Source organism: Pyxicephalus adspersus, chromosome W (genome assembly GCF_032062135.1).
Source record: "Pyxicephalus adspersus chromosome W, UCB_Pads_2.0, whole genome shotgun sequence".
NCBI lineage: Eukaryota > Metazoa > Chordata > Amphibia > Anura > Pyxicephalidae > Pyxicephalus > Pyxicephalus adspersus.
In genome coordinates this window covers 11,877,875-11,903,869 of record NC_092870.1, presented here as the reverse complement: position 1 = coordinate 11,903,869, position 25,995 = coordinate 11,877,875, and the positions used below count along the sequence as shown (strand labels likewise).

The 25,995-nt window shown below is 42.1% G+C and overlaps 1 protein-coding gene across 4 annotated transcripts; it reads right to left on the bottom strand.

The window, feature by feature from the left end:
- Positions 1–1,140: 1,140 nt before the first annotated feature.
- Positions 1,141–25,735, bottom strand: LOC140342920 (red-sensitive opsin). Of its 4 annotated transcripts, XM_072429301.1 has the most exons (7): positions 25,521–25,644; positions 21,986–23,305; positions 8,579–8,875; positions 7,623–7,791; positions 2,773–2,938; positions 2,126–2,365; positions 1,141–1,487 (listed from the first exon to the last, which is right to left on the bottom strand). In XM_072429301.1, the coding sequence occupies exons 2-7, from the start codon at positions 22,029–22,031 to the stop codon at positions 1,371–1,373; spliced, it is 1,035 nt and encodes a 344-aa protein (XP_072285402.1). In that variant the 5' UTR covers positions 22,032–23,305; positions 25,521–25,644; the 3' UTR covers positions 1,141–1,370. The 4 variants fall into 4 exon arrangements, with proteins under 4 accessions (XP_072285402.1, XP_072285401.1, XP_072285403.1 ...); XM_072429300.1 differs by lacking the exon at positions 21,986–23,305 and having other exon boundaries at positions 25,521–25,735; XM_072429302.1 differs by lacking the exon at positions 21,986–23,305 and having other exon boundaries at positions 2,854–2,938; positions 25,521–25,735.
- Positions 25,736–25,995: the final 260 nt, after the last annotated feature.

Genomic DNA, 25,995 nt, shown 5'->3' with positions numbered 1-25,995 from the left:
CATGCAGAGAAGAGACAAGACCAATGGCTGACTTTTTCTAGGATGTCATGTTTTGCTCAGTTCCATGCCAGTGTCTGGAAATCATGGACCAAAACTGGACTATTGCCCAGTGTGAAGTCACAACTGATAATGTGCAGAAGGGGGGGATGGGCATTTGGCCAAAACTTACTCAGATTTTTCATTTTAGTATGTACGTTACACCACTAATCTCCTTGTTTAGATCAATTACAACACTTGTTTATTTACTAAAGTTTATAAGGTAAAACATAGTAGATATTTTCTATAAAATTGTTGAGAAACATTAATCATATTCATTATGACAAGCCAAAGATTATTTTATTACAGAAATATATTTATCATTACTCTAAATGTTTAGGCAGGCTACTTCACTCATCAAACTCCATTTTCTTTCCCAAAACCACCCAGTTCAAATCTGAGCTCCTATTCTAAAAATGCTGCCTGGTTCTCACACTAAGCTCTGGCTTTAATATATTGAGTTTCTAACGCAGTAGAAGTTGTGAAGGACTTTTGACTTCTTCCAGGACTGCATAATTCCATTCTGTGATTATGATGTATGTAGCCCAATGGCAAACCAGAGCACACTGGCAACTCCCATTGTGCAACCTCCATAATTATCTACTGATATATTCACTTTAATGGTAATTTCAGACCTGTTAACCACAGTGGTCTGCCAGAGGCTCAACCATGTCCCCAATTGATCCCATGCAACTGATTAGGAGTGGCTGAGAAACACTATGTGCATGCAATTGAGGTGAATTGCGTTCGTGGTGGCTAAACGCAACATGTTGCTTCTGACCCTTGAGCAGCCAGCTGCTTCAATTGACTTGTATGTAACTGCGTTCAACAGCTTCCTGCGTTTGGGACGGGGTTAAATGCAGTTTTGGTTAGTTCCTTTTGAACCATCATCTTCCAGAACACATTGAACCACAGCTGAAACAGCACTCAACCCAACTGACACCACAGCTGCAGGGTAAAACCACACACAGTATTGGAAAGGTGGTGGCTGGGAGCTGCTAACTGTGCGGATTTGAAATCTGAAAGGGGCCTAACTTACATTATACTACCTAGTTCAACAAATATTGTTCAATTTTTGAAGTCACACTTTGGACAGTCCTGCTGTTCATTTTTGTTATATATTTTATTAGTTTTTAAGACCGTTACTAATGGAAACAAAGAAACAATCAAAAAAATATTAGTCACAGTATAAAGATAGAAGGTGAAAATGGACATATAAATACAAATATTATTTGTGTGTAGATAGAACGACTCATAGCTCTTGTTGCATAAAGTATATACATTATGTGCAGAACATGGGAAGAGGCAATTTAGAAAGGGATGTTCCTAGCAAGTTATGCAGGTGACACAGTAGAATTGGAAACTGAAGATACTTCTGTTCGAGATGTCGAAGATAGTTCTGAGCCATCGTCAACCTTTTTGCCAAATAGTTGATAGGTACAGTTCCGGAACTAAAGGAAGTAAAAAAGAGAAAAGTGTTAGATTAGTCACCAATAGATTAAACCTAAATGTTTTTATTGTGTTGGTAAATTTATCTTTAAACCCCCAGATACACTCCCTCCCCATTTGCTGTGTCTAAAACCCTAGGGCAAGAAATTGGGGATGTTGTCAGCACAGATGACATTGTCAGAAGTTCTACCCTTTTTATTTGGGGTGCGGGTCCTTTGGGCAACTTTGCTCAACAATAGGGCAAAGGTTCTGGGACAAAAGAGTAAAAAGTGTCTTCTTTGACGAGCATTTTTTTGGTTTTTCTAAAAAGACACTATCACCCATGCAGGGAAAAAAAAATCCTAATTTCATTGCAAAGGGCATCCCCCGACACCCTATATTTACTAAAACTAAACTCTTCATATTTCTTTGCACCTTCACCCCATCCAGAATACTAGCCACTTCTGGGTATGGGAGAGAATTTAACTGGTTTCTCTATACCTGTGCTTAGTAATTGGCTGCATCACAAGGGAATATGATCATGTGACCTTCCATGGACATCACCAATCCACCTTAGGATAGAGCCTACATTTGGTAGCGACCGGCCAACATTTTGTATCTTTGTCTATGGATAGGTTGATATTTTTACCAATTCACCAACCTGTCTGTTCATGAAGACATAGATTATAGGATTGTAAATAGTGGCACTCTTGGCAAAATAGGCAGGCATCGAGGCAGTCAAAGGATGAAAACTGTAGCCTGGAATGGCAGCAGCAAAGCAGGCAAAAAATGTATACGGTCCCCAACAGAAACAGTAAGCCACAATCATGACCACTACCATCCTGGAGACCTCGCGTTCAGCCTTTTGGGTTGATTCAGACTCCTTCTGCTGCTGGGCTACCTAAAAGATGGAAGAAATGTGTGTATAATATTTGCGTATACATATGTGTTTTGCTGCACCTGAGAAGACTATATGAAGGATCTGTACAATGTTCAAATATGTTTCAATCTTGTATAATGCATTTGTATTTTCTGTTGATTTTGCCATGCAACGTGTTGTGATCCCACCCACAGGGCTACAGAATGTTTAGAGCTAGTTGTATGTATGGGTCTTAATGCTAGGATTTGGTAGTATTCTTTGTCATCCCCAGTCTCATAGTCATTGGTAAGAATTGTTTTAGGGAACCTGTAATTTCCCTGATGGGAACAACTATGTTGCACATCATCCTCTTACAGACAGCCATGTATACATGAAAATTAAAAAAAAAAATACTTTTACCTACATGGTTCTAATGGTAGCTTGCTCACCTTTCTAATGGCCCACCAAACATGTATGTAACAAAGGACAATAATTGTCAGAGGAATTATGCAACAAGTGGTCATAAGCACCATCATGTAAGACTGAACTCCAGGGTCACTGTTGCCACTGAACACATCTGGGCCACATGATGTCTTTAAGCCATGGGGCCAGTATCTGTAAAAAAAAAAAAAAAAAAAAAAAAATACAAGTTAGTTAGATTAGAATGTGCTAATACACCGAATCTGCTGACATTTCTCTGTGTGTCATGGGCAGCTGCAGACACCACTGCTGTTGGAAGGCTCCTAGCACCCGACGTGCATTGTGGGCGGGTCCCGGTTTCTGTGCGCGAATACGCTCGGGAATTACTGACTGCAGCGACTGAGTGGCCATCTTGGACACATGGTGCTTGTATCTTGTGGTGGCTCACGGGCTTTGGAGACACAGGAGGCAGCCCCAGAAGCAGGGGTACATTAAATATTGCGGTCCCTAATCCCATCAAAACCAGAATGCCTGCTACTTTGAATCAACAACTACAACTGAGCAGCATCATCCTCTAATTTGGAGCCTCACATTATTAAACCTATTCACAGCAGCTGCCCAGAATCTGGCAACAGATTCATCCTTGTCAGGCCCTGATTTTAAGAGAGTTTCAGCTTACAGCTGGGAAGGATTACTGTCTCACCAAATTGTGTCCACTCTAACAGGCAATCATGGGCAAAGAGGGACCCACTGGTCAATCCATGCAAAAACAGAAAATTGGCAATTTTTTTTTTAGCTTGTTCACGCCTGTAGCGAATGACGAGGGCCATAACACTAGACACGCCTCTGCCCACACATCCCAAGCGAATCTGGACTTTGCCAACAAAAGGAATCAGGCTGCCTCACTTTCACACCTTTGCTTAGGCAAGTATTCTCACAGCCAAGATTTGGAGCGACTGCAAGATGTTATCTTTGGAATCCATTCCTATCAGCTCAAAGAATCTATAATGATGGAGCCAGATCTCAGGAGGAATTTACCTTCAAAGCCAAACCTATCGTATTCTTTGAAGTACCAGGGTCTGCTGAGAAGGATCGGCAAAGAGCCCTAAAACCACTCCTGGACCAACTGAGGAACAACAACATCAAATTCTGCTGGAGGACTTTACATCTTTTTTAGGCACCTTCGAACTCCCACAGATATCACTGCCTGATTGGCCACGGCACACCGCACTCCTGACCCCCTGGCAGTGTCGGAATGGCAACCAGCAAAGAAAAGGTCATCTCGAGGCTCACTTCACCGTACTATACAAAACCCGACCTGAGGTTCTGCTGTACTATCAATGGAGAAGACTGGTATTTGTTTTGACAATTTAATGATTCTGTTGTTTTAGTATAATATTGTTATTAACCTAGGTAACGCCTTGAGTCCAGTTACACTGTTCAGGTTTACGTGTTAAGATTCAGGCTACACTGCATCGTATTACATGTTTGTTCTTTACACGCCTCCCCCCACACATATGTCATCTTTTTGTAATCACCAATTGTATGATCCACAATCAACATTTCTTGCCCGGCCCCACTCCAGTTTATCCGAGCCACCCTCCCTAAGGAAAATTGTGCACCCAATCTGCACATACATTTCTATATTCGATCATACTCCATTACAGTTTAGGAAATATTACTTCTCTATTCTTCCACACGCCTTAGAGCTTTGTTTGAACCTCCCCTCTATCCCCCCTGTTTCATATTCCAATGCCCCCCCAACCCCTTACCCACCTAAGGTCACTCACCATACATCATGGGCTTATTAAAACTGGTGTCCTATAATGTTAAAGGGCTTAACACTCCTGAAAAGCGATCGATCTGAACTACATAGACAATGAGCCCAGGTGGCCTTTATTCAAGAGACCCACTTTCGTAGAAACCACATTATTAAACTCACGGACCAAAGGTTTCCTACTGTATACTATAGCTGCACTGAACTTTCCAAATCCAAAGGGGTCAGTATCCTAGTGGCCTCATCAGTCGCATGGCAACACGGAGAACACATTATTTGGATTTGTGAGGAGCATTTTAGGCTGTACATATAAGCGATATGCAGATCTTAAAGGTTGGTATAATAAACAAATACAGTATATGCACAATATAATACCTTGATAGCTTGTTTGTACTGGTAATGAGATATACATGGTTTATAAAGTGAGTGCAATACAGGACTTATACCAAACAAATTTTTCCCATAAGAAATAAAAGGAAAATTATTAATCCGTTCCCATGAAAAAAAAAAATCCTATTGTTATTGGCATATTGTACATTGATGGAGTTGTATAGAATAATTTAAACACTGCCTAATACTAAAGTACATAAATACAAAAGCAATTAGCTGAAATCAATGAAAATTTAACCTCACTTTACATTACTGAGAATAGTCCAGTGCCTACTAGGATGGTGCTGAGAAGGGAGGAGGAGATGTTATGTATTTTACAGAGAGTTATAGCGCGGGTTGTTCACTGAATGGTGGCAACTGACATACTGACGCTTGTGGGCAGTCGTGGCTTTGTCTCGAGAGAGGTAAATAAGGGAAGTGCGCGTTGTTGGCTCATTTTGACCCATACAAGTTCTAGCACAAAGGTTGTACACCAAGCAAGATTTTTTGTGTCCAAACAGGACTTATACCAAGTTGGACTTATTCCAAAGCAGACATATCCTGAGGTACCACTGTACTTGATACATAGGTTCATGCCCAATAAAATATTCCAAAATCAAAGTGTGTTATTCTCATTGTTTGAACTATATTCAGGAGTAATCATATGTGCAAATTTACACAATGTTGGTTGATTCAATCGGTGAAGTTTCAAATGTATCTTATGTGTAGAGAGTGGTGGTAATGAGCATAACAATTATAATTGTAATAGGATGAATAATTGATAAAATATTTACTTACTTGTGGTGGGTTGAGAGCATTTTAACAGGGATTTCACAATGGTGAATACATATATATATATATATATATATATATATATATATATATATATACACAAGGTAGTCTCTAAAAATAGAGAGTAAATAAGAGTACCTATTAACTTACTACATTTTAGATAATGTTAGAATAATATGATTATGTGGTCGATAATAATAATAAAGAAAAAGAGTGGGAGATAATAAGGTTGGAATGATTAGTAGGAAATTTCTGAGGTCCAAATTTGAGGGGTTTAATGAAAATGAATTAGATTAAGAAAATAATATTTTATAATAATAAAGGTTGGTGCAGGTTGTTCCAGTGGGGAATTCCTGATATCCACATTCTTGGTAACACAAAAGCGGCCTAAATATAGGACAATTCCCATTGCAAATGTCATATGGCATCAAAAATAAAAATGCAAATGAGATTAAAATTGATTGGTTAGGAGAGAGCAAGTAAAAGGTCACAATGTCTTAATGCTTAGTTATCGCATCACATACCTGAATAGTGTACAAAGTAACAACTAATGCACAGTTTGGCAGACGAAGGTGCTGCAAAGTGATCAGTTAGGGGCTGGGAGTGAGTGGTGTTTGAGGTGGTGGGGGGCACGTGCGGGATGTTTGCGTATGTGGGAATTTGTCATTCACTTCTGTCCTTATGTGCACACTACCCTATTAAGCCGTCCATATGTAAATAATGGGTGGCTCAATGGTTCACAGCTAGGAGAAGTGATAGGGCTCTGTATAGTATTAATAGTGTATGGGTGACAGGGAGTGTATTGTAAGAAATTGCATAGATCTCCGCTCCTATTGTGTATTAATTCCCCCACCTAGATTGTAAGCTCTTTGGGGAAGGGTCCTCACCTTCTGTGTCACTGTCTGTATTCGTATGTCGTTTCCAACCCCTATTTAATGTACAGTCCTGTGTAATATGTTGGTGCTAAATACATCCTGTTTATTATTAATAATAATAATATTAAGTATGTGACTACATGTAATGTGTTTTCATTACACCAAACATTGCATATTCTAGGTTGCACCATCATATGCGAACCTCTTTTTAGGTAGATGGGAAAGAGAACTGTCAATGACCATAGAAAATAGCCACTTTCATTACCCAGCACCTGCCAGATGCACCAATCCCTGATGATCCTGCTTTCCTTCTCATATAACATAATTCTTTCTCCCAAAAAGCATACAAGAATTTGGGGACTAGGCATTTTATTATGACAGCGAACTCATGCATATCCGCATACTGGAGGAGACCTGACCCCCAACCAATTCTCCTTTCAATAAGGCTGAAAAGCGTTAATGAGATCCATCAAATTTGTCAGTCTGTCACTTATAAGTTGTCTCTGCAAAATAACCATGTTCATGGGTTGTGGTGAATTCTGTTGGCATTATTATTGATTTTATATTATTGTGTATTTTTTGTATGGTATGTAATGCACTGTTGTATATCTCCCGATATTTCCTTTTGTTTTTGTCCTCCCCTTTGATGTTCGTAACCTTAATGATGTACTTTTATATGATGACATTTTTTTTATTTCCCCTTCCTTATTGGTTTTCCTTATAAAAATAAAATTTCTAAATAAAGAATGTTTAAAAAAAAAAAAAGCAAAAGCCATGGTTTCTTCACAGAAGTCCAGTACTCCCCTGGATAGTGAGTCAGACCCATAACTCTACCATCAGCAAACCTCATGCTCCTGCTGATTGGAGAGCTTCAGTCATGTTGGTTGTCTACAGAGACACCACTGATTCCATGCTAAAGAAGGGGTTCCACTCTACAGAATGCTGCCAATTGACTTGCATTTTGTTTCCTTCAAAAACCAAATTAGGAAAATTGCAAAATATAAAAGACTTGTTTTTTGATGCACCTGAAATGTATTTAATGGAGTTAAACTTTGTTTTCACTTACCTGCTCCAACCGAATATTGGAGGTGCACACCAGCCAGCTGCCCAAATCCAAGAGAATGCTATTCCAGCAATAGCCAGTTTTCCATCAAACCTGATGTTACCAAATGGTTTGCACACAACAAACCATCTTTCCCAAGCAATTACTGTTAATGACCAAAGTCCAGTGATACCTGTAGAAAGATCAATCATTTAGACCTTTTTATATAAAAATAAATAAATAAACCTGCTTCTGTGAGTGAAGCCTGCTAAATAGAATATTTTCCTTCCTCCTATGATCTGCACTGTACAGTGTTGTTCAGATTTTCAAAGCTTTTGCACAAAACATGTCCTGGCTCAACCGGACCAGAATGCTTTTCTCTTAAGAGCTGAGAGTGTTGCCTAGACCACAGTTGTCCTTTAAGCAATACAGTGGTCTCCTTTTGATTTTTGAGTGGGCAGTATAAAGAAAGCAATTGACTGTAGAGGTAATTTCTCTGCTCATTCCACTCCCTCCTCTAGTCAGTGTGTTTTTTTTTTTGTTTTTTTTTGTCACCACATTTGCATGCAGCCCTCCCGTTTGCCTCCCAGTGCTATATTCCCAGTAAGTGCTGCATTATATGCCAAATTTAAACTGCTGACAATATGGTAAAATCCATTAAAGTTTTCAAACACATAGAAGGGAAAAAAAACTAATGGCGACACTATGCCCATGGGTTTTTTTTTTCTAATGTTGCATTTGCTACTTAAACCCATTTGTATTTGGCTCAAGTTAAAATGCACCTTGATTAGAATTTCTGCATCAAGAGCACAGAGTAATCCAAAGCAGGTTGAAGCCTGCTATATGGAAACCAAACGGATTTTGATAATTTGCATTTGAGGTGTGTTCAAACGCAGGAAAACAACATCTGGGGACACTAAAACTTGTCACTTCAGCATGCAATGCACAACATTACATTTTAAAACTCAGTAAGGACTTACCACACACTGAAACAGTGTATCCTTCAATTACACATAGGGGATGGCCAAGGAAGAAGTAACCGAAAATCTGGTTGATGACACTGATGGTGCTGGCAATGACAGTCTCCCCAAGGTCAGCAATAGCCAAGTTGACCAGAATCCAGTTCAAAGGGTGTTGAAGCTTTTTAAATTTAAATGTAGCCACTAAGACAAGCCCATTGGTGAAAACAGAAGCTATAACAACAAAAATCATCCAGAGTGTGGTGACATTGTAGACCCATCTTGGTGCAATGTGATAATTTGGACCCTCAAAGGGACCTGAGAATGATAAAGGATAGAGTTACAATGGAGAGAAATTATAACCACAACTCCCATCGTTGTACTATGCAATATAGGCAGGGAAGCTTTGTTTGAATAAATGGTATACATGTATGTATCTGTGCATATAAAACCAAATAATTAATACAATTTTATGCTTTAAAAAGCATGATGGCTGAAAAATGCATTCTGCAGTTTGTTTTCTTTAGAATGCAGCTACACTTAGCAAAGCTCATCCTCCCCGCTAATCAAAGAGGTCTGACTGTGACTGCCGGGAATATGCAGACCTCTGTAGAGGTGCCATTGCTTCTTCACAGAGAGCAAGTTCCAATTGGGCTTTAACATCATCATGTCATTATAAGGCTGGGAATTTTCATTTTTCTTTTTATAAAACAACACCAGCACAGGATTTGCATGATTATGTAATCTCTGAGCCAACCTCAGTCCAGGTGTTACAAACAGAGAGACAGGACCACTAGGGGGCGCTGTGGCTTGCACGGAGGTGGCGTGAGCCCTAAGAAGGGCCAAGGTGTAGAGTCCAAGCAGTAACCAGGTTTTCTCCAGAGCCTCTGATGGTGAGGATGTTGCGCTGCTGGTTACTGCCAAGTTACGGTCCTTGAGCACACCAAGGTGGGCAAAACACAGTACCAAATCACAAAGCAGAAGGATAGTTGAGGAAAGCCAGGGTCGAGGCAGGCAGCAAGCAAGAGAGGTCAGGTCACACGCCAGGGGTCCATTGCCAGGGATCCAGGAGACACCAGTGACAAAGGGGGCACAGGGAACATAGGAGACACTGCAAGCAACAGGAGGCACAGGTGACTCAGTGATATCCAGACATACAGGAACACTGGAACAGCACAGGGAAGTTGGCTGGGAACTAACAGACTGGACAACGAGGGGTTAACACAGCTGGACACAGGAAACACTGGATTAACCCCCCTAGCGTTCTAATTCTGTCAGTTTTTTGATGCAAAAAGAGATCCTATTTTTTTTGCATAGAAATTTTTGTTTATATTGTGGGCTTGTAATTCTTCGGATTAACTCCCAGGTATGATAATTATATTTATTTATTATATTATAATCATAAATTATAATATAATACCACCCCCGGAATTTGCTATTGCTGCTGGCATCTGCAGTAACGTGAAGCACAATGCAGAAGTCCTGCATTGTGCTTTGCATCTCTGGAGATGCGGGCAGCAGCGTGGCCGGGACCCGGGTGATATTTAAAAGCAGATTACTCAGTAATCTGCTTTTAAATTTCCCGCCCAGCCACACCCCCGACGGACCGGTGCCCGGGCATCACACCAGGACCTTTGGATCGCCGCTGGAGCGTAGGGCAAAGGTAAGAGGGGCTCTTAAAGTTACCCCGAGTGTGACTCGGGATTACCGCTTTTTGCAAGTAAAAGCCACCCCGAGTCACACTCGGGATTACCGCTAGGGGGGTTAAGCGACAGGTGTACAGGAACTAGCTCACAGAACTAGGGGCTCGGCACTACTGGAGACTTGATGTATGAACACAGAGTGCAGTCTGTTAGCTATCTAAATAGCCAGGGCTAATCAAGAGGCTATTTTCCGATTGGCCAGCGGATTGGACGGAATTGATAAAGCTTAGAAACAGAGGCATGCCCAGCTGCAGAACTGCCAGCATGCGCAGGAGATAGAGGCCTGTGCTTTAGTGAGGAAAAGGTAAGTGTGACATTACACCGCCCCCCCCAAGACCAGATGCGGTTAAAGTATCTCTGCAGGGCACCAAGTGCAGGTATTTCGGCAGAGCAGGGTATAGGAGACGGAAGGCAAGGATGTTTGCCATAGACAATGTAGAAAGGTGATTCTTTGGTGCTGGTGCTAACATGGTTGTTGTGAGCAAACTCTGCCCATGGTAGCAGTGCTACCCAGTCATCATGGTGGGCAGAAACAAGGGCTCGGAGATATTGCTTCAGGGCTTGATTAACGCTCTCTGTCTGCCCATAAGTCTGCGGGTGATAGGCTGAGGAGAAGTCCGCAAAGATGTCCAGGGATCTGCAAAAGCCTTTCCAAAAGCGAGAGATAAATTGCACCCCACGTTCAGAAACTATATGCGTGGGCATACCGTGAAGCCTAAAAATTTCATGGGTGAAGACTGGCACCAACGCAGCTGCTGATGGGTAAAGTTGGAAGGAATACAAAAATGGGCCATTTTGGAAAAGCGATCTACAACCACCCAAATGACCGTACAGCCATCAGAGGCTGGAAGATCCGTAATAAAATCTATGGACAGGTGACACCAGGGCTCCTTAGGAATGGGCAGAGGACCTCCTGGAGCACAAGTAGACGGCTTGGTTTGAGCACATACAGCACAGGCCTTGACATAGTCCGTCACATCCTTACGAAGGTTGAGCCACCAGTACAGACGGGAGAGAAGGGTGAAAGCTCTGTGAACGCCCGGGTGGCCAGACGGTTTAGTCATGTGCACCATGTAATATTTTGGCATGGAGTTGAGGAGGCACCATGGTTTTAATAGCAGATTCCTGAACAGAGGTCAAGGCAAGGATACGGGCCAATGGGATATTAAACTCTGGCTCAGCAGTGGTTTCAGAATCCTGTGGATCGAAGGAGCATGAGAGAGTATCAGCTCGGGAGTTAGCGGAACCAAGGTAATTAAAAAATCAAAACGGCAAAAGAAAAACGACCAAAGAGCCTGCCAAGGGTTAGGGCGGACAAGCCGACTGTAGGTATTGCAGGTTTTTGTGGTCGGTGAAAATAGTGACCTTGTGAGGGGAGCCCTCCAAAAGATAGCGCCATTCTTCTAGAGCGAGTTTCATGGCCAGCAGCTCCCTGTCTCCAATGGAGTTATTCTTCTCTGGGGAAAACTTCAGTGAGAAGAATACACATGGGCGTCAAGCTACGGTGGGGGTCTGGAAAAGAAAAGCTCCCACTCCGACTGAGGAGGCATCAACTTCTATTGAGAAGGGCTTGGAAACATCCTGCCTAATCAGAGCTGGGCCAGAATAAAAGGAGTAATAGGAATAAAAGCCCCTAATAACCTCAGAGGGCAGTTTTTAGAGTCCTCTTTCGGGTCAGTGCAGTGATGGGCGCTACCAGCATGGAGTAAATTTGGATAAACTGCCGGTAGTAGTTGGTAAAACCCAGGAAACGCTGAGTAGCCTTAAGACCGCAGGGTAGCAGCCCGTTGGAGATAGCTGTAACCTTCTCAGGATCCATAGAGAGGCCATCCTTCGAAGCAATGTAACCCAGGAAGGGCACCTGGGGGCATTCAAACAGACACTTTTCTGCCTTAGGTTCTGCCTTAGGTTGTCTGAATCTCTGTAAGACAGGACCGACATTCTGCCAGTGGGAAGGCAAGTCGGGAGAAAATCAAAATGTCATCTAAATAGACAACGACACAGATGTACAGAAGGTCAAAAAATATTTTGTTGACAAAGTGATGGAAGACAGCCGGGGCATTACAGAGACCGAAAGGCATAACCAGATATTCATAATGCCCATCCCTGGTATTAAATGCAGTCTTCCATTCAACCCCCTTCTTGATCCAAAATAGGTTGTAGGCACCTCGGAGGTCCCGTTTGGTAAAGATTTGAGCAACACGGAGATGGTCAAATAGATCAGGGATAAGTGGCAGTGGGTAGTGGTTTTTAATAGTGATGGCATTCAAACCACGGTAATCAATACAAGGACGAAGGGTCCCAGACTTCTTTTGGACAAAGAAAAACCCAGTGGGGGAAGAGTACTTAAGTATAAATCCTCTCTGCAGATTCTCCTAGCTGTATTCACTCATAGCCTTGGTCTCCGAAGGACTAAGCAGGTATACCCGACCTCTGGGAGGTGTGGAAATAGGTATGAGGTCTATCGCACAGTCATAGGAGCAATGGGGAAGAAGTTGCTCCGCCTGGCATTTGGAGAAGACATCTTTGAAGTCCTTGTACCGGATTGAAATGGATGGAGCCAACTCCGATGTAGAGAGGGCAAGAGGCTTGAGAGGTTGGAGCTTGGTCAAACACCGAGAGTGACAAGAAGGACCCCAAGCCAATACCTCTGGAATAGACCTGTCTAACACTGGAGAGTTTTGTTGAAGCCATGGGAGTCCCAGGATGACTGCAGATGAGGGCTGGAGAAGTACAAGGAAGGTTATGGTCTTCCTACCGTTATTTGCATGGGCAAGGTTTGTAAGCGGTGTGAGATCGCCCGCAGCAACGGGGTCAGAAGACAGCAGTGAGTCAGACAGCAGACTTAAAAATGCGGTTGAACACAGGCTCCTGCTCCTATTTATTAGCACTTTTACAAACAAAAGCAATGGCTTGGCTGAGCAACTACATACCATTACTTAGATAGTCCCTCTCTAACAGTAAAGCAGTTTACGCAAAACCAATCCAAGGCCTTCTTTAGAACACAAAACAAGCATGTTCCACTCACATGTAATCGTTGCTGGTGCAAGGCCGAGCTCTATTCTCCCACAGCCCCGGGAACTGACTGAGATGCCTCCTAAGCACCCTCCAGCTTGCAACACAGTGCTGATCCTCTTCCCTCAGCCTCTTACTGATCACTCTCTCAGCCTGGATTGCTCTGGCTTTCTCTCAGCCTGGCATCCACTCTGGCTCTCCCTCAGCCTGGAACCCACTCTGGCGCTCTCTCAGCCTGACATCCCTCTGGCTGATTACTTCCTCCTCACCTTACACCTGAGTGCAGGTGCATATTAACCCAGTAATATTAACACAATAAAACAAACAACAAAAAATGTTCTTTTTAGAGACCCGGTGCTCGGGTCCACTTTGTCTCTGGCCTCTTTAAGCGACTTTGGCGAAGCGTCTTTTCTTTAAATTAGTTTCTTCCAGATCCTCACTGTACTCCTGAACATCATCCTTCAGCTCCAGCAGTTCTTTCTTCTCCTTTGTTAGTAACTTCTTCTGCTCTTCCAGCTTAGTTCAGGCATCACTCAGAATGTGAATTTCCTCCTTTGTTAACTCTTCACCCAGTTCTTGCTTTATCTTTACTACTTGTTTGAAACATCTTGCTTGGACCGCACTTTCTGCTTTTGTCCCTTTTTGTTGTAGAGCCTCTCCTGTGCATCATGTATTTTCTGATTGGCATCAGGTACTTCCTGGCATATTCAATCAGGTCAACTATAGCTGAGCAATGGCCTCCTGACTTCTGCATTTAGCATCCCTGAATCTTGCCAATGCTTGATGGTAAGCACGTTTGCGTGTCTTGGTAGAGAGTGATCCCAAGCGATCATAGTAGCTTGCCTTGTCTTTCGACACCTCTAACCCCTCTGCTTTTGCAGCCTTTTCTAGTCCCTTATCAGTTAGTGGTATTGTTCAAGAAGAGTTACAGACTTTGTAAGAGCAGTATCAACACCGCTGCTCATTTTGCGCACTGCACGGCTCCCAAGCAAAGTGTTGATGCTTCCATTTACAACAGACTTGGTCATCTCCACACTGTCATACACTGCTCCCTTGGTCTTCTCAACCACTCCAGTTATGAGTGACTGCATCTTTAGCACCACTGACAGCCTCTGAGGCATAAGTTACAATCTTGTCACTTAGCTGATACAAAATGGGCAGCCTCTCTTCAATCTTATCCAGTCCAATCCCAGCAATGTTGTTTGCTACAGCAAGCTGAGGTTCCAGTTTTTGTATTATTGGCACGGCACCATTAACAGCCACTGTGTTAATGGTCTTCACATTTTTCTCTGTCCACACCCCAATCACATTTAAATCGCTTTTCATTTTTGTGAGACTTCTGGTGTTGAATAAGGGCATAATGGTCATCGAAGTCTGCATCACAAGAGTGGCACTTCTTTCCTTGTTCGGTAGAAGGACGCTGGTTGCTTAAGTGAACCCCTAGATCACTTTTTCTTGCCATACCTGTATCACAATAGGGACAGTGAAGTTTGGTTACATTCTCAGTAGGCTTTTGCAGTATGTGCATTTTCATGGTTCCACCCTGCGTAAACCGAACATGACAAACATAGCATTCATATAGCTTTTCCCCAGACCGAGTTCTCAGGTGTCTCTTCATGGGACGATCACGATTTGAGCGTCTGGGACAGGTATAGCTGCACAGCTCACATTGGCAAGTTTTCCTTACGAATTCCTTTTTAATTTTTGTTGGTTTTGGAGGCTTCAGATTTCCCATCACTTTTTCAGCCTTCACACCCACTGATGTAGCAACACCTTCCTCACCATGCCCCTAAGCCTCCTGTTCATCAGGCCAACCAGGGACAGTTTCTTCCATCTTTACTTCACTTAATTTACTAAACTCTTCCCACACCTTTTAAACAGATACTTATATGGATTTCTTTGGAATCTTCAATCTTTTCCTTGATGTCTAGAAGAAGCCCCTTCAATTCATCCATTTCCTTCTGAGTTTTCTCATTGGATTCATTTGCTGCTTTTCCAACTATTCTGAAAGTAGAGCCACTCTCTTCTCTAGGACTTCAGTAGACTGTGTGAAGTGAGATATGGCACTATTGTGCTTGCTACTGTACTTACTGGTAGGCCAAGCCCAGTTGCAGATTGCCAACTTCTTCCTCTTTCTCTTTTGTCCCTTCATTCTCTTCATCTTCAGATTCAGCATCTCATTCAGTCACCATTGGCTCAGCTTCTTCTTCCTGCCCTTCAGGCTGTTCTTTTGTCTCAGCTAAAACAGGATTCCATTCTTTAGCTTGGACTTTAACAAGAGGAAATTTTTCCCCATCCAACACAGGAACACTTTCATCAGCTTCAATCCCAGTTAACACATGAGCATCTTCCACAGGGATTCTTTCTTTAGTTGGTGCGGGAGCAGTTTCTTCAGCCACTTTGGCAGAATTTTGTAATTCTTTACCGGATTTATCAAAAGCTGCATCTGAAACAAGATTGGCAATTTTCTCTTCAGCTGATAAGGAGGCACATTCTGTCTCTTCATCCTTTTTAACAGATTTTTTAACCAATGTCACCTTTTCTGCAAGGCGCTTAAACTTTCCTAAAGTAACCTTTGTCCGGTACATCTCAGTGTTGGTTGTATACACTGGCTGGGCATACAGGGACATCTGTTGGGCAGCAGCACACTCCATAGCTTAGTTGGGTAGAGAGCATCTGGCAGAGACATGGCCCCACTCTTGACATCTCTAGCACTGTAGGGGGCGCCGAGTGTCCATGGAGAAAATCTCACGGGCCCTCTGTCCTCCTTGTCCCGGTCCCCAACCTGTCTTTCATTCCCGCCCTCACGTGTGGAAAAATTCTTCTGCGTTGCCCTGTGTAACGACCTTTTCTGGAGGTCTGCATGTGTTTGGTAAGTCCATTTGTGCACTCATTGGGCCCGCACTGCAGGGTTCACGCCTAAAAATATCAGTTTTGAGCTTCACATAACACTTGGTGTCCTCTGGGGCCAGGTAAACATACACCTTCTGCGATTCCCCTGTCAGAAATGGTGCCACTATACCCGCCCACTGCACTTAGGGCCAGCCCTCTCTCACCGCAGTCCTCTCAAATGAATGGAGGTAGGCCTCAACATCATCATGTGGTGTCATTTTTACCAAAAAGCTGCTGCACAACCTTTCTGATCCTCTGCTACAGCCAGACTTCCGCCAGTTGTGCCACCAACAAACGATTGGTCTCCTGCTGTGATTTATAACTTTCTCTTTGAGCAGCATTCGTTTGCTGCTGGGCAGCATTGGCTTGCTGCTGGGTAGCATTAGCAACCATCAGCTGCTTCAGGACCTCTTCCATTTTCAGACAGAACACTGGTCCTTTAAATCTCTTGGTGTACTGCACACTGCTATCTTCACTTCTTAAATTGCCCTTGCTCCCAACTTCACTGCTTAATACGCCTCTTATGCTGCCCGCATTCTCCACCATATGCGAGATCGCCCGTAGCAACAGGGTCAGAAGACAGCAGTGAGTCTGACAGCAGACTTCAAAATGGCTCTCTCTCAGCCTGAAATCCACTCTGGCTCTCTCTCAGCCTGCAATCCACTCTGGCTCTCTCTCAGCCTGCAATCCACTCTGGCTCTCTCTCAGCCTGCAATCCACTCTGGCTCTCTCTCAGCCTGGAACCCATTCTGGCTCTCTGCAGCCTCTGACTGCTCACTCTCAGCCTGGATCCCTCTGGCTGATTACTTCCTCCTCACCTTACAGCTGAGTGCAGGTGTATTTTATCCCAGTCAGGATTGGGTTGGGCCAAGGAACCCACCCTTTCACTCCCTTGGCCGGCTTCAGGGCCCTAAAGAACCAGGTTTCTTTCTAGAAACTTACACAGACCTATCTACTCTCTATTCCATGGAGCCTTTTTTAACACTTTCCCTGACATTCTTAGTGACACTCTGTCACAGCGGATAAGTCCGCAGGAGAGGATGGTACGATCCACCGCAGAGATACGCAGGGGTTCAGTCAGTGGCTCTGTAGGCCAGGCGCACTCCTTCACAAGAGTAGCGGAGATGAAATTGCTTGTTGCTCTAGAATCAATTAAAGCCTTGAGGGGCTAGTATGGACTTATTGTGAAGAAGTTGAATGGTTATAGACAGATGCTAAATGGAGGGGAGAGAAGAGTGACCTAGCATATCCCCCTCAGAGCATACTAGGCGCTGCAGTTTCTCAGCTTCTGTGGACAGAGTTTAATAAAGCATCCTTTTTGCCTGCAATAGATGAAAAGGCCTGTAGATAAGTGCTGGGACTTTCTTCAGAAGACAGATATGAACGTCCCAATTGCATCAGTTCTTCCGAAGACGGAGAAACAGCAGGGACTGGAGGTTCCAGGGGACGCTGGAAAGATGGAGCTAATCGTGGAGAAAAGATCTTTCTTCAGCGAAATCTCTCCTGGAACACGGTACCAAATCACAAAGCAGAAGGATAATCGAGGAAAGCCGGGGTCGAGGCAGGCAGCAAGCAAGAGAGGTCAAGTCACACGCCAGGGATCCAGGAGACAGACACCAGTGAAAAAGGGGCCACTGCGGGCACAGGGAACATAGGAGACACTGGAAGCAACACGAGGCACAGGTGACACAGGGATATCCACAGACAGGAACACTGGAACAGCACAGGGAAGTTGGCTGGGAACCAACAGACTGGACAACTAAGGGTTAACACAGAAAACACAGAAAACACTGGATTAAGCGATTTAATTTACCCATTCGAGTGAAGAACCCAAATTCTATAAATGGGTAAAGGGGGATCTTAGGGTGTGGTTTGGTATTTTTGGGACATTCACTACATTGGATGATTGAATATCATACACCTGTACACCTGGTGACTTGATATATTGAAATCAAATTATTCAGAGATATTTTGTTAATCAGTATACTGACTTATTATAGAACAATGTAAAAAAACTATATGTGAATATATATATATATATATATATATATATATATATAGTTTTAGAGATGCATGCTATGTTTCTAATATACCACCAATAACGGGTCAACAACAGAACTTCTGATGTAGCAGACCAGATCTGCGAAAGAGTCTGCTGCAGGAGTCTGCTGCATCCTCTGGCCACCCGAACCTGTTCAGACAATACTCCAATCAGAGTCCAGGTAGGAGTAAGCGGGAGATGTGTTACAAGGTGGTTCAGTGCAAACCAAACCACCTGCCTCCAAAAACTTTTAACTAGGGGACAGCCCCAGAACATGTGGAATAAATCTGCATCAACTGCACCACATTTCAGACAATGGAGCGTCTCACTCAAACCCATAAGATGTGAGCGGTGTGGAGAAACATGGGCACCATGAAAAAATTTGAACACCATTTCTCTGTACATAGAGGAGGGAATCGCCCTTCAGGCTCTACGATAGTCAGACAGAATTTCTGTTGGGGACCTAGTTGAAAGAAAAACATGCCATCTACTTAAACCTGTACTCCTCTCCTCATAATTAAGCGTTGGTTTGTAAGCTAAATAAACTTCCATTATGGCCCTCTTTTCTAGATTCGGCCTAAACAACAATTTATCCAAAGCGTTGGCCCAATCTTTATCTGAAAATCTCCGTGTTATTGTGGAGACAAAGGAGCGGATTTGATGATACACAAAAACCTCCCTTTCCATAAAAGGGTAAAGAGACACTGTAGCTGCGTAGGAAATGGGCTTCTTAGTCAGATTATTAGTGAAAGATTTAACCGTCAGTTGTCATATTACCCGTGTCTCCTCAACCGATCTACCCTGGATTACCAATGGTAGATCTGGGTTATGCAGAAGGTGAAGGGTAGAGTTACTATTTAGTTGGAAAATCCCCTTATCTTGCGCCACGCTTGCCAGCCTGAGTATAAAAGTGGGTTTGTTATCACCTCAGCTGGGATCAGCTCCCTGTGCAGATGTAGCATTTATTATTATTATTATACAGTATTTATATAGCACCATCATATTACGCAGCGCTGTACAACATCCATAGCCATGTCAATAACTGTCCCTCAAAAGGAGCTCACAATCTAATGTACCTACTATAGTCATATGTCATTAATGTAGTCTAAGGTCAATTTAGGGGAAGCCAATCAAACTAACTGCATGTTTTTGTGATGTGGGAGGAAACCGAAGTACCCGGAGGAAACCCACGCAGACACGGGGAGAACCTGCAAACTCCATGCAGATGGTGTCCTGGCTGGGATTCAAACCTTAGACCTAGCGCTGCAAAGGTCAGAGTGCTAACCCCTGAGCCACCGTGCTGCCCTTAGCATATATTTAATGGAGCATTTCAGGAATATTTGCTGCTCCAAAAACGTGTCAGCATAATCATTTGTCTCATGTAGCCAATCCCTGAGATATCTCAAGCAGCCCAATTATACAATTCTACATCGGGAAAAATTAGCCCTCCATTCTTAACAGATTGGTGCATAATATACATGCTTGCCTGTGCTCTCTTGCTTTTCCCAAACAAAAAAATGAAATAATCTATATAATTCTTTTAGATCTGGTTGGCGGAGCAGTATTGGCAACATTTGAATAGTGTACAAAAGCTTAGTGAACAAAATCATCTTAATCAGGCTCACTCTGCCCAGATAGGAGAGAGTAAATGAGGACCATTTGTGTAATTGAGTCTTAACAACACGCCACAACGGTTTGACATTGGCATTGTACAGTTTAGCCGTTTTTTTGGGTGATTTGAACTCCTGGGTATTGTAGTTTCTCCTTGCACCAGACCACAGGGTATAAAGACCCCCAAACAGGTCTAACACAATTGGTCAGGTACAGAGCTTTGGATTTATCCAGGTTAATAGAGTATCCAGAGACCGAGCCGTACTGGGTAAAAAGATTCAGGATAGCCGGAAGGCTAGTCCTTGGGTCAGTAATATAAAGTAGTAAATTGTCTGCAAATGCCGTTATTTTTACCCTCTTGGTACCTATTAGCATACCCACAAAATCCAAAGAACATTCAAGGAGTCTCAGCAATGGGTCTAAAGTCAGATTAAATAGCAGTGGCGAAAGTGAGCAGAGGTACCTGCCAGGGATGCCCATCTCCACTGGGGAGGACAGGGTACCATTAATAAACAGTCGAGTTTGCGGTAGACTATAGAGATATTGAATAAAAGTTGAGAAGTTATGACCAAACGCCCGTTGAGCCAGCACTGCGTGCAAGAGTGGCCATTCTACCTTATCGAACGCCTTCTTAGCATCTAAACTTATGTAGCCCTGTATGGGGGGTCATGTAAATGACCCCCACAAAACAGGCTATGGCGCTAACCTGTAGATAATAGAGAGGATCCTTCGCTATGTGGAAGAGTGAGGATAATAATAAAGTTGGCAGTGCCTCCACCCAGGACAGGGTCTCTGTTAGCAGAGGGGCTCCCTTCCTGGGACATTAACCAGAAATATAAAACACCCGAGGAACCACTACACCCAGCATACAACATTAACCATTGCAGGTAACTGAACACGCAGGTTGGAGTATTTGTAAGATTTATATCTCAAAACAGTAATAACAATATATACAATCAGTAAACATCAATGAGTACACATAACAAGCACATAGCAGAGTCCTGAGAAGAATTGTGCACAGATATACCCGGGTATATATACAGTCTATACCCACAAATACCTCCAGTAATGATCAGTGTCAGGATGAGTTGCAGAGGCCTCTGGAGTTGATTGTAGTAAAGATGTCCTGATGAGATGATCCTGAAAACAGCAAGGAAATCCTCCAACCGGCAATTGTGCTGTGTGTGCTGTGATCCTGGATTGCAGGGATGGAGGCAAAATCTCTGGAGTTCAGGAACAATCTATCTGCCCTACCACTTAGACCCTAGCAATCACACTAATCTAACAATGCAACCGGACCTCTGCTACCTATGGGCCATCGGATGCCTAACCTATGCTAGCTGTAACTAGACAGAGGGTGCAGATCAGCAAAGATAACTGAAAGGGCAGAGCATATATATATTTGTGTATGTAGCTGATATACTGACAGTAAGGATTTCCCAAAGTGATCTCTGATTACAGATATTACATATACCCCATTAATACAAAGGGTAATAATATAATACTGTACCACACACAGAAACAGCAGTCAGTGTGTTCTGGAAGGGGTGCAGGCACTTACCCAGAAAACAGGTTTTCTGCGTTTTAAATGTGTCAGTACTTTTTTACGTTTTTGGGGACTGTTAAGACCAGCTACATTCCAGGATATTAAACGCAATTTAGTTTGAGGGCTGTCCACTATATAGGGGAGAAGTGCATCCAGCTGATCTATCTCAGAAAAAAGCAATCCCAATCCCAGCCAGAAGGGGTCACTCAAATCCTCCAGCAAATCAGTAGTCATTCTGCACAAGTATAACACAATTACAAAATCTGTATCTCCTACCATAACAAACACCTAAAGTACATTAATCGCATATACAACACATATACTTTTGTTCCAATTCCTCTGTCTTAAATATAAAAACTCAAACCTCTGCCATCTATTCCAGGCAGTACGGTGAACACTAACAAAATATCCAAAATGTTTCATATTCAACATTAAAGTACACTGAAAAAAAATCTTTCAGATAAAGCACAGTTATGCAAATCAAAATAGTATAAATCAGAATCATTCTATATGGGGCTTCCAACATGCTAAAATAGCCATCAAAAGCCATAACATTTAAGAAAAAAAAAGAAAAAGGGGACTACAAAATGCAAGCATTTAGTGTCCATCATATTTCTTACGTATCCTGGAAGTTGCTGCGGTCCTGGTTAATAAAGTCCATTGCATCGTAGAGGTGTAAGGTTAAGCGCCAATGGCATATCAATTGTGATATATCTAATTAGATCCTGCCCTTTCCAAGATTCCGGAATGCCAATTATGCGTAGATTGGAGCGCCTATTTTTATTTTCTAGATCTTCTAATGAAGAAATCAGCTTTGTGTGAGTAGTAAGTTTGCCTTGTGTTTCCAGAGCTTGGTCCTCAAGATCACTCACCCTCTGTTCCAGTTCCGCTATACGTGCAGTATTGGAAGCAATGGTTGCCAGTGCTGTTTCAAATGTGGCCTGGAGGGTAGAGAACTTTTTATAATTTTATAGGTTTATAGGTACAGCACTATGGGAACCAGCTCAGCCTGGCGCAGAACACAGATGCAGATCTCAGTAACTTGCACAGTGGTGTGCAGGCCGATTCAACCTGAGACAGGATACAAAAGCAGATTTCACAAACTTGCTAGCACAGTGGTGTATGGGCCAATTAAACCTGGTCCAGAATACAGATGCAAGTTTCAATAGCTGACAATCACAGTTTATGGGCCAAATCAGCTTGATACAAAACACAGATGGGAGTTTCCATCTCTTGCAAGTACAGCACTATAGAATCCGATGCAATCTAGCACAGGGTAAAATGACAGGTTTCCCAAATTTGCAGGCTCAGCACTCTAAGTAGAAAGTGAAGGACTAGCAGTTCCAATGAAAAGCATCTAAGTCCCAGATAACAAGGGTCCTCTCAAAAATGGCTCCTGCAGCGTGTGCACGGGTCCCCTGCTCCGGGTGTGTTGCGAGCGGCAGTCTCCTCTCTCTCCACTGCCCCCCGCCGCCGCTCGGTCCCCAGGGAGTGTAGGAGGCTCTTCCGTGCCTCAGAAGAGCCGGTCTGATGGATTAGGAAAGCTGGTGTAGCGATTCCCTGGAGAGCCGAGGTGTAACGCCTTAAATGAACATTTTTTTTAATACTAATTGATTAATAAATTACTTGCTTTTATTATTACAATTGAGTTTTTTTGGTATCCTAAATCCCCCTTTACCCATTTATTCAATTTGGGTTCTTCACCCGAATGGGTAAATTAAACCGTACACCTCTATGTAGTAACTCCCTTGAATTGCAACACAGTTTGTGTCTATTGATTTATTTTATGGTCCAAAAAATATACTGTTTTTGTTTTTTTGCCCCTTAGCTCTACTGTAAAGATCTGCTGCCGTAATGTCCTAAATTTACTTCCTCAGTCTCTAAATTGCCTGCTCCATCATCCATGCTCAAAAGATTTCTTGCTGAATGGGGCTGAACACCTATTGAAACAAATAGCAGCATTAGTATAAGCAGAAAGTGCAGGAGGCCTTTAAGAGAGAGACAGACCATGAAGAATTAGAGATTTATCTCATAAGGAAAAATACAATGCTCAGTGTGCAGCAGCTTATAATAACCAATCAGAAGTCATCTTCACTTTGCTTCAATTACTGTAATTCAAAGAGAAATCTGACTGGTCACTTTGGGTAAATGCCCTTTGTATACCATTACAATTCTGCACATTTCAAGCTTTTGTTAGTGTACCCAAAACTTAAACTTTTTTTCTTCTTTTGATGGATGTTAGACCATTAACTAACAGTCAGTTAGCATATATAGAATTCCAGTGGATGACTCAGCCCATAAGATACCGCCTATAGATTAAGTATATCACATTCAAGTAGACTGACCTTTCATTCAACCAATATGCCCTGGCATAGCGTCATGGTATTATCTACATTTCCTGTCAATTTAATCTGCTTTCAACCAACCTGATCAAAGCAACCTACCAAAACAATTATTTAATCTTCTATCAAATACAATAATTTTTACAATCCAAATCTATCTGAAAGTAGTTAAAATGTTCTAAAAATTGCAGACAGACCATGACAGTGGACAAAGTTTACAATTCAATAACATTTACCACCAAAGTGTTCCATCATAGTTTGTAAACTATTCAATGTAAAGGACACTGCATGATAATAAATTATAGCATTGTACACTACAATATTACACTAGCACACAGGTGCACCAACAGCCCAGGATAGGGCAGAACATACTATACAACTGTATCCTTTGTCTTATGCACTGTTTACATACAGTCTTACAACAGTGATGGCTGGACTTCGATTGTAACGTAATGCCATTTTTTCATGAACCCCCTTCCATTTTCTTTTTGATTATTATTCCTATTGTATTGAACTTTCTATACATGTGTTAATAAAAAATCTATTGAAAAACAATCACTGTTTAAACGTGTCAGTCATATTTATAAATGATTCCCCCAGACATTTCCTTTGAAATGCGCTGACAAATGGTTGTACCTCTCTTTAGTTCTGTTTTCAGTTCCTATTAAAAAATGACTTGTTCTGCTATTTAGTGGCCAATCGTTAAAAGTGCACATTTAATTTTGTCCCATTCACACAATAGTCACATGTTTCATGTATCGTACAAACATTCCTTAAATCTAATAGGGGAATACTGGTTAATGCATACAAAATGAACATACTTGCAGTTTATGTGGGGAAATAGCTATGCATTTTTTTTTTTTTAATAGACTCCACAACTTTGAATTAACAATGTTGGCATAATCGGCATAATAAAGCAATTTAGCAAAAAAAAAAAATGTTTTTTAGTATGCTATGTTTCTGTGTATATATATATATATATATATATATATATATATATATATATACACACACACATTGTTAGAGCTGTTTATAAGAAATTTCTGTAAGGCGTCCAACAAAAATACATTGGTGGTTTGATCTGCAAACATAAAGGAGATTTCTGTTCAACAGAATGTTCCTGATCTTGTTGATGGAAAGTAGTCAGATAAGTAGCATGCATGCCCAAAACTTTTTGCCAAACTGCAGCTTAATGTTTTTCCAGCACATTTATCTGACTGATTTAAAAGTAGTTGTATTATGGGACTGTCTGTAAACTCAAAAATTGCAATATCTATGTACTTTTTAAAATAAGCAAAACTTTATAAAAATAAAAAAAATGTAGTGGGTTAAAGGATGTAAAACTGATACATCTAAGAAACTTGGTGACAACCATAGATCCCAGATAAAAAAGGTGCCCAGAGACATTAATGAACATTTATTGTACCCAATATAAAATGACTGATATCTGCCAATCTGTCAATCATCAAAGCTGTTTGTTTTATTTGGAAATTCTACTTGAAGCATTGCATGTGTATGTTAATGTTGTCAAAAGGCTGAATCCATGACAACAGATCTTCTAAGCATGTACAAACTTTTTAGGCAGGAAATTACAAATATGAAGTATTGCTGGACAATACACATCTGCTTGGTTGTATGCAGATGTAGATGGCAAGTATGATACTAATGGCAGATATTTTTCTGGTGTGTTTTTGGGGGTATCAGCTGCACAAAACATTATATGAATTACAATTTGTCCAGTAGATAACTGATCTTTCTAGGATATCTATGGCCACCTTTAGTCTTCTGCTGACACTGCTCACCCATTACTCACCCTGAGTGCTGTTGCTGTTTGTATATGTGAAAACACTACTTCTTGTAGTTTCTTCATAATCATACTTTCTTCGAGCGGCAAATACAGCTTCATTCCATGTTGCAGCCATAACCTGTATATCCCTCTGCCACCAGATTGACACCTCTACCAACCACCACTCCCTTTCTCCGACACAGAATCTCCTTTCTTGCTTTCTACTTTGGATGTCACTTGGATTGGTGATTTGTTGACCTCTCTCCAGTTATATACTGAGCTGAGATGGATTAGCCTAGACACTCACAGCCCAGCTCAAACCACCTTAAACTTTTTATCTCTTAATTGGAGCAATGAGTTTTAACTTCACCCCTCCTCTCCACATTCAATCTTTCTGGCTGCTTGCTAAGGTTTTACGTCACTTGATCAGGTTAAGGTTGACTTTTCCGGACACTTTGGGTGACAGGATAAGAGCTTACTTAAATGAAAGGCAGAGGAGGAG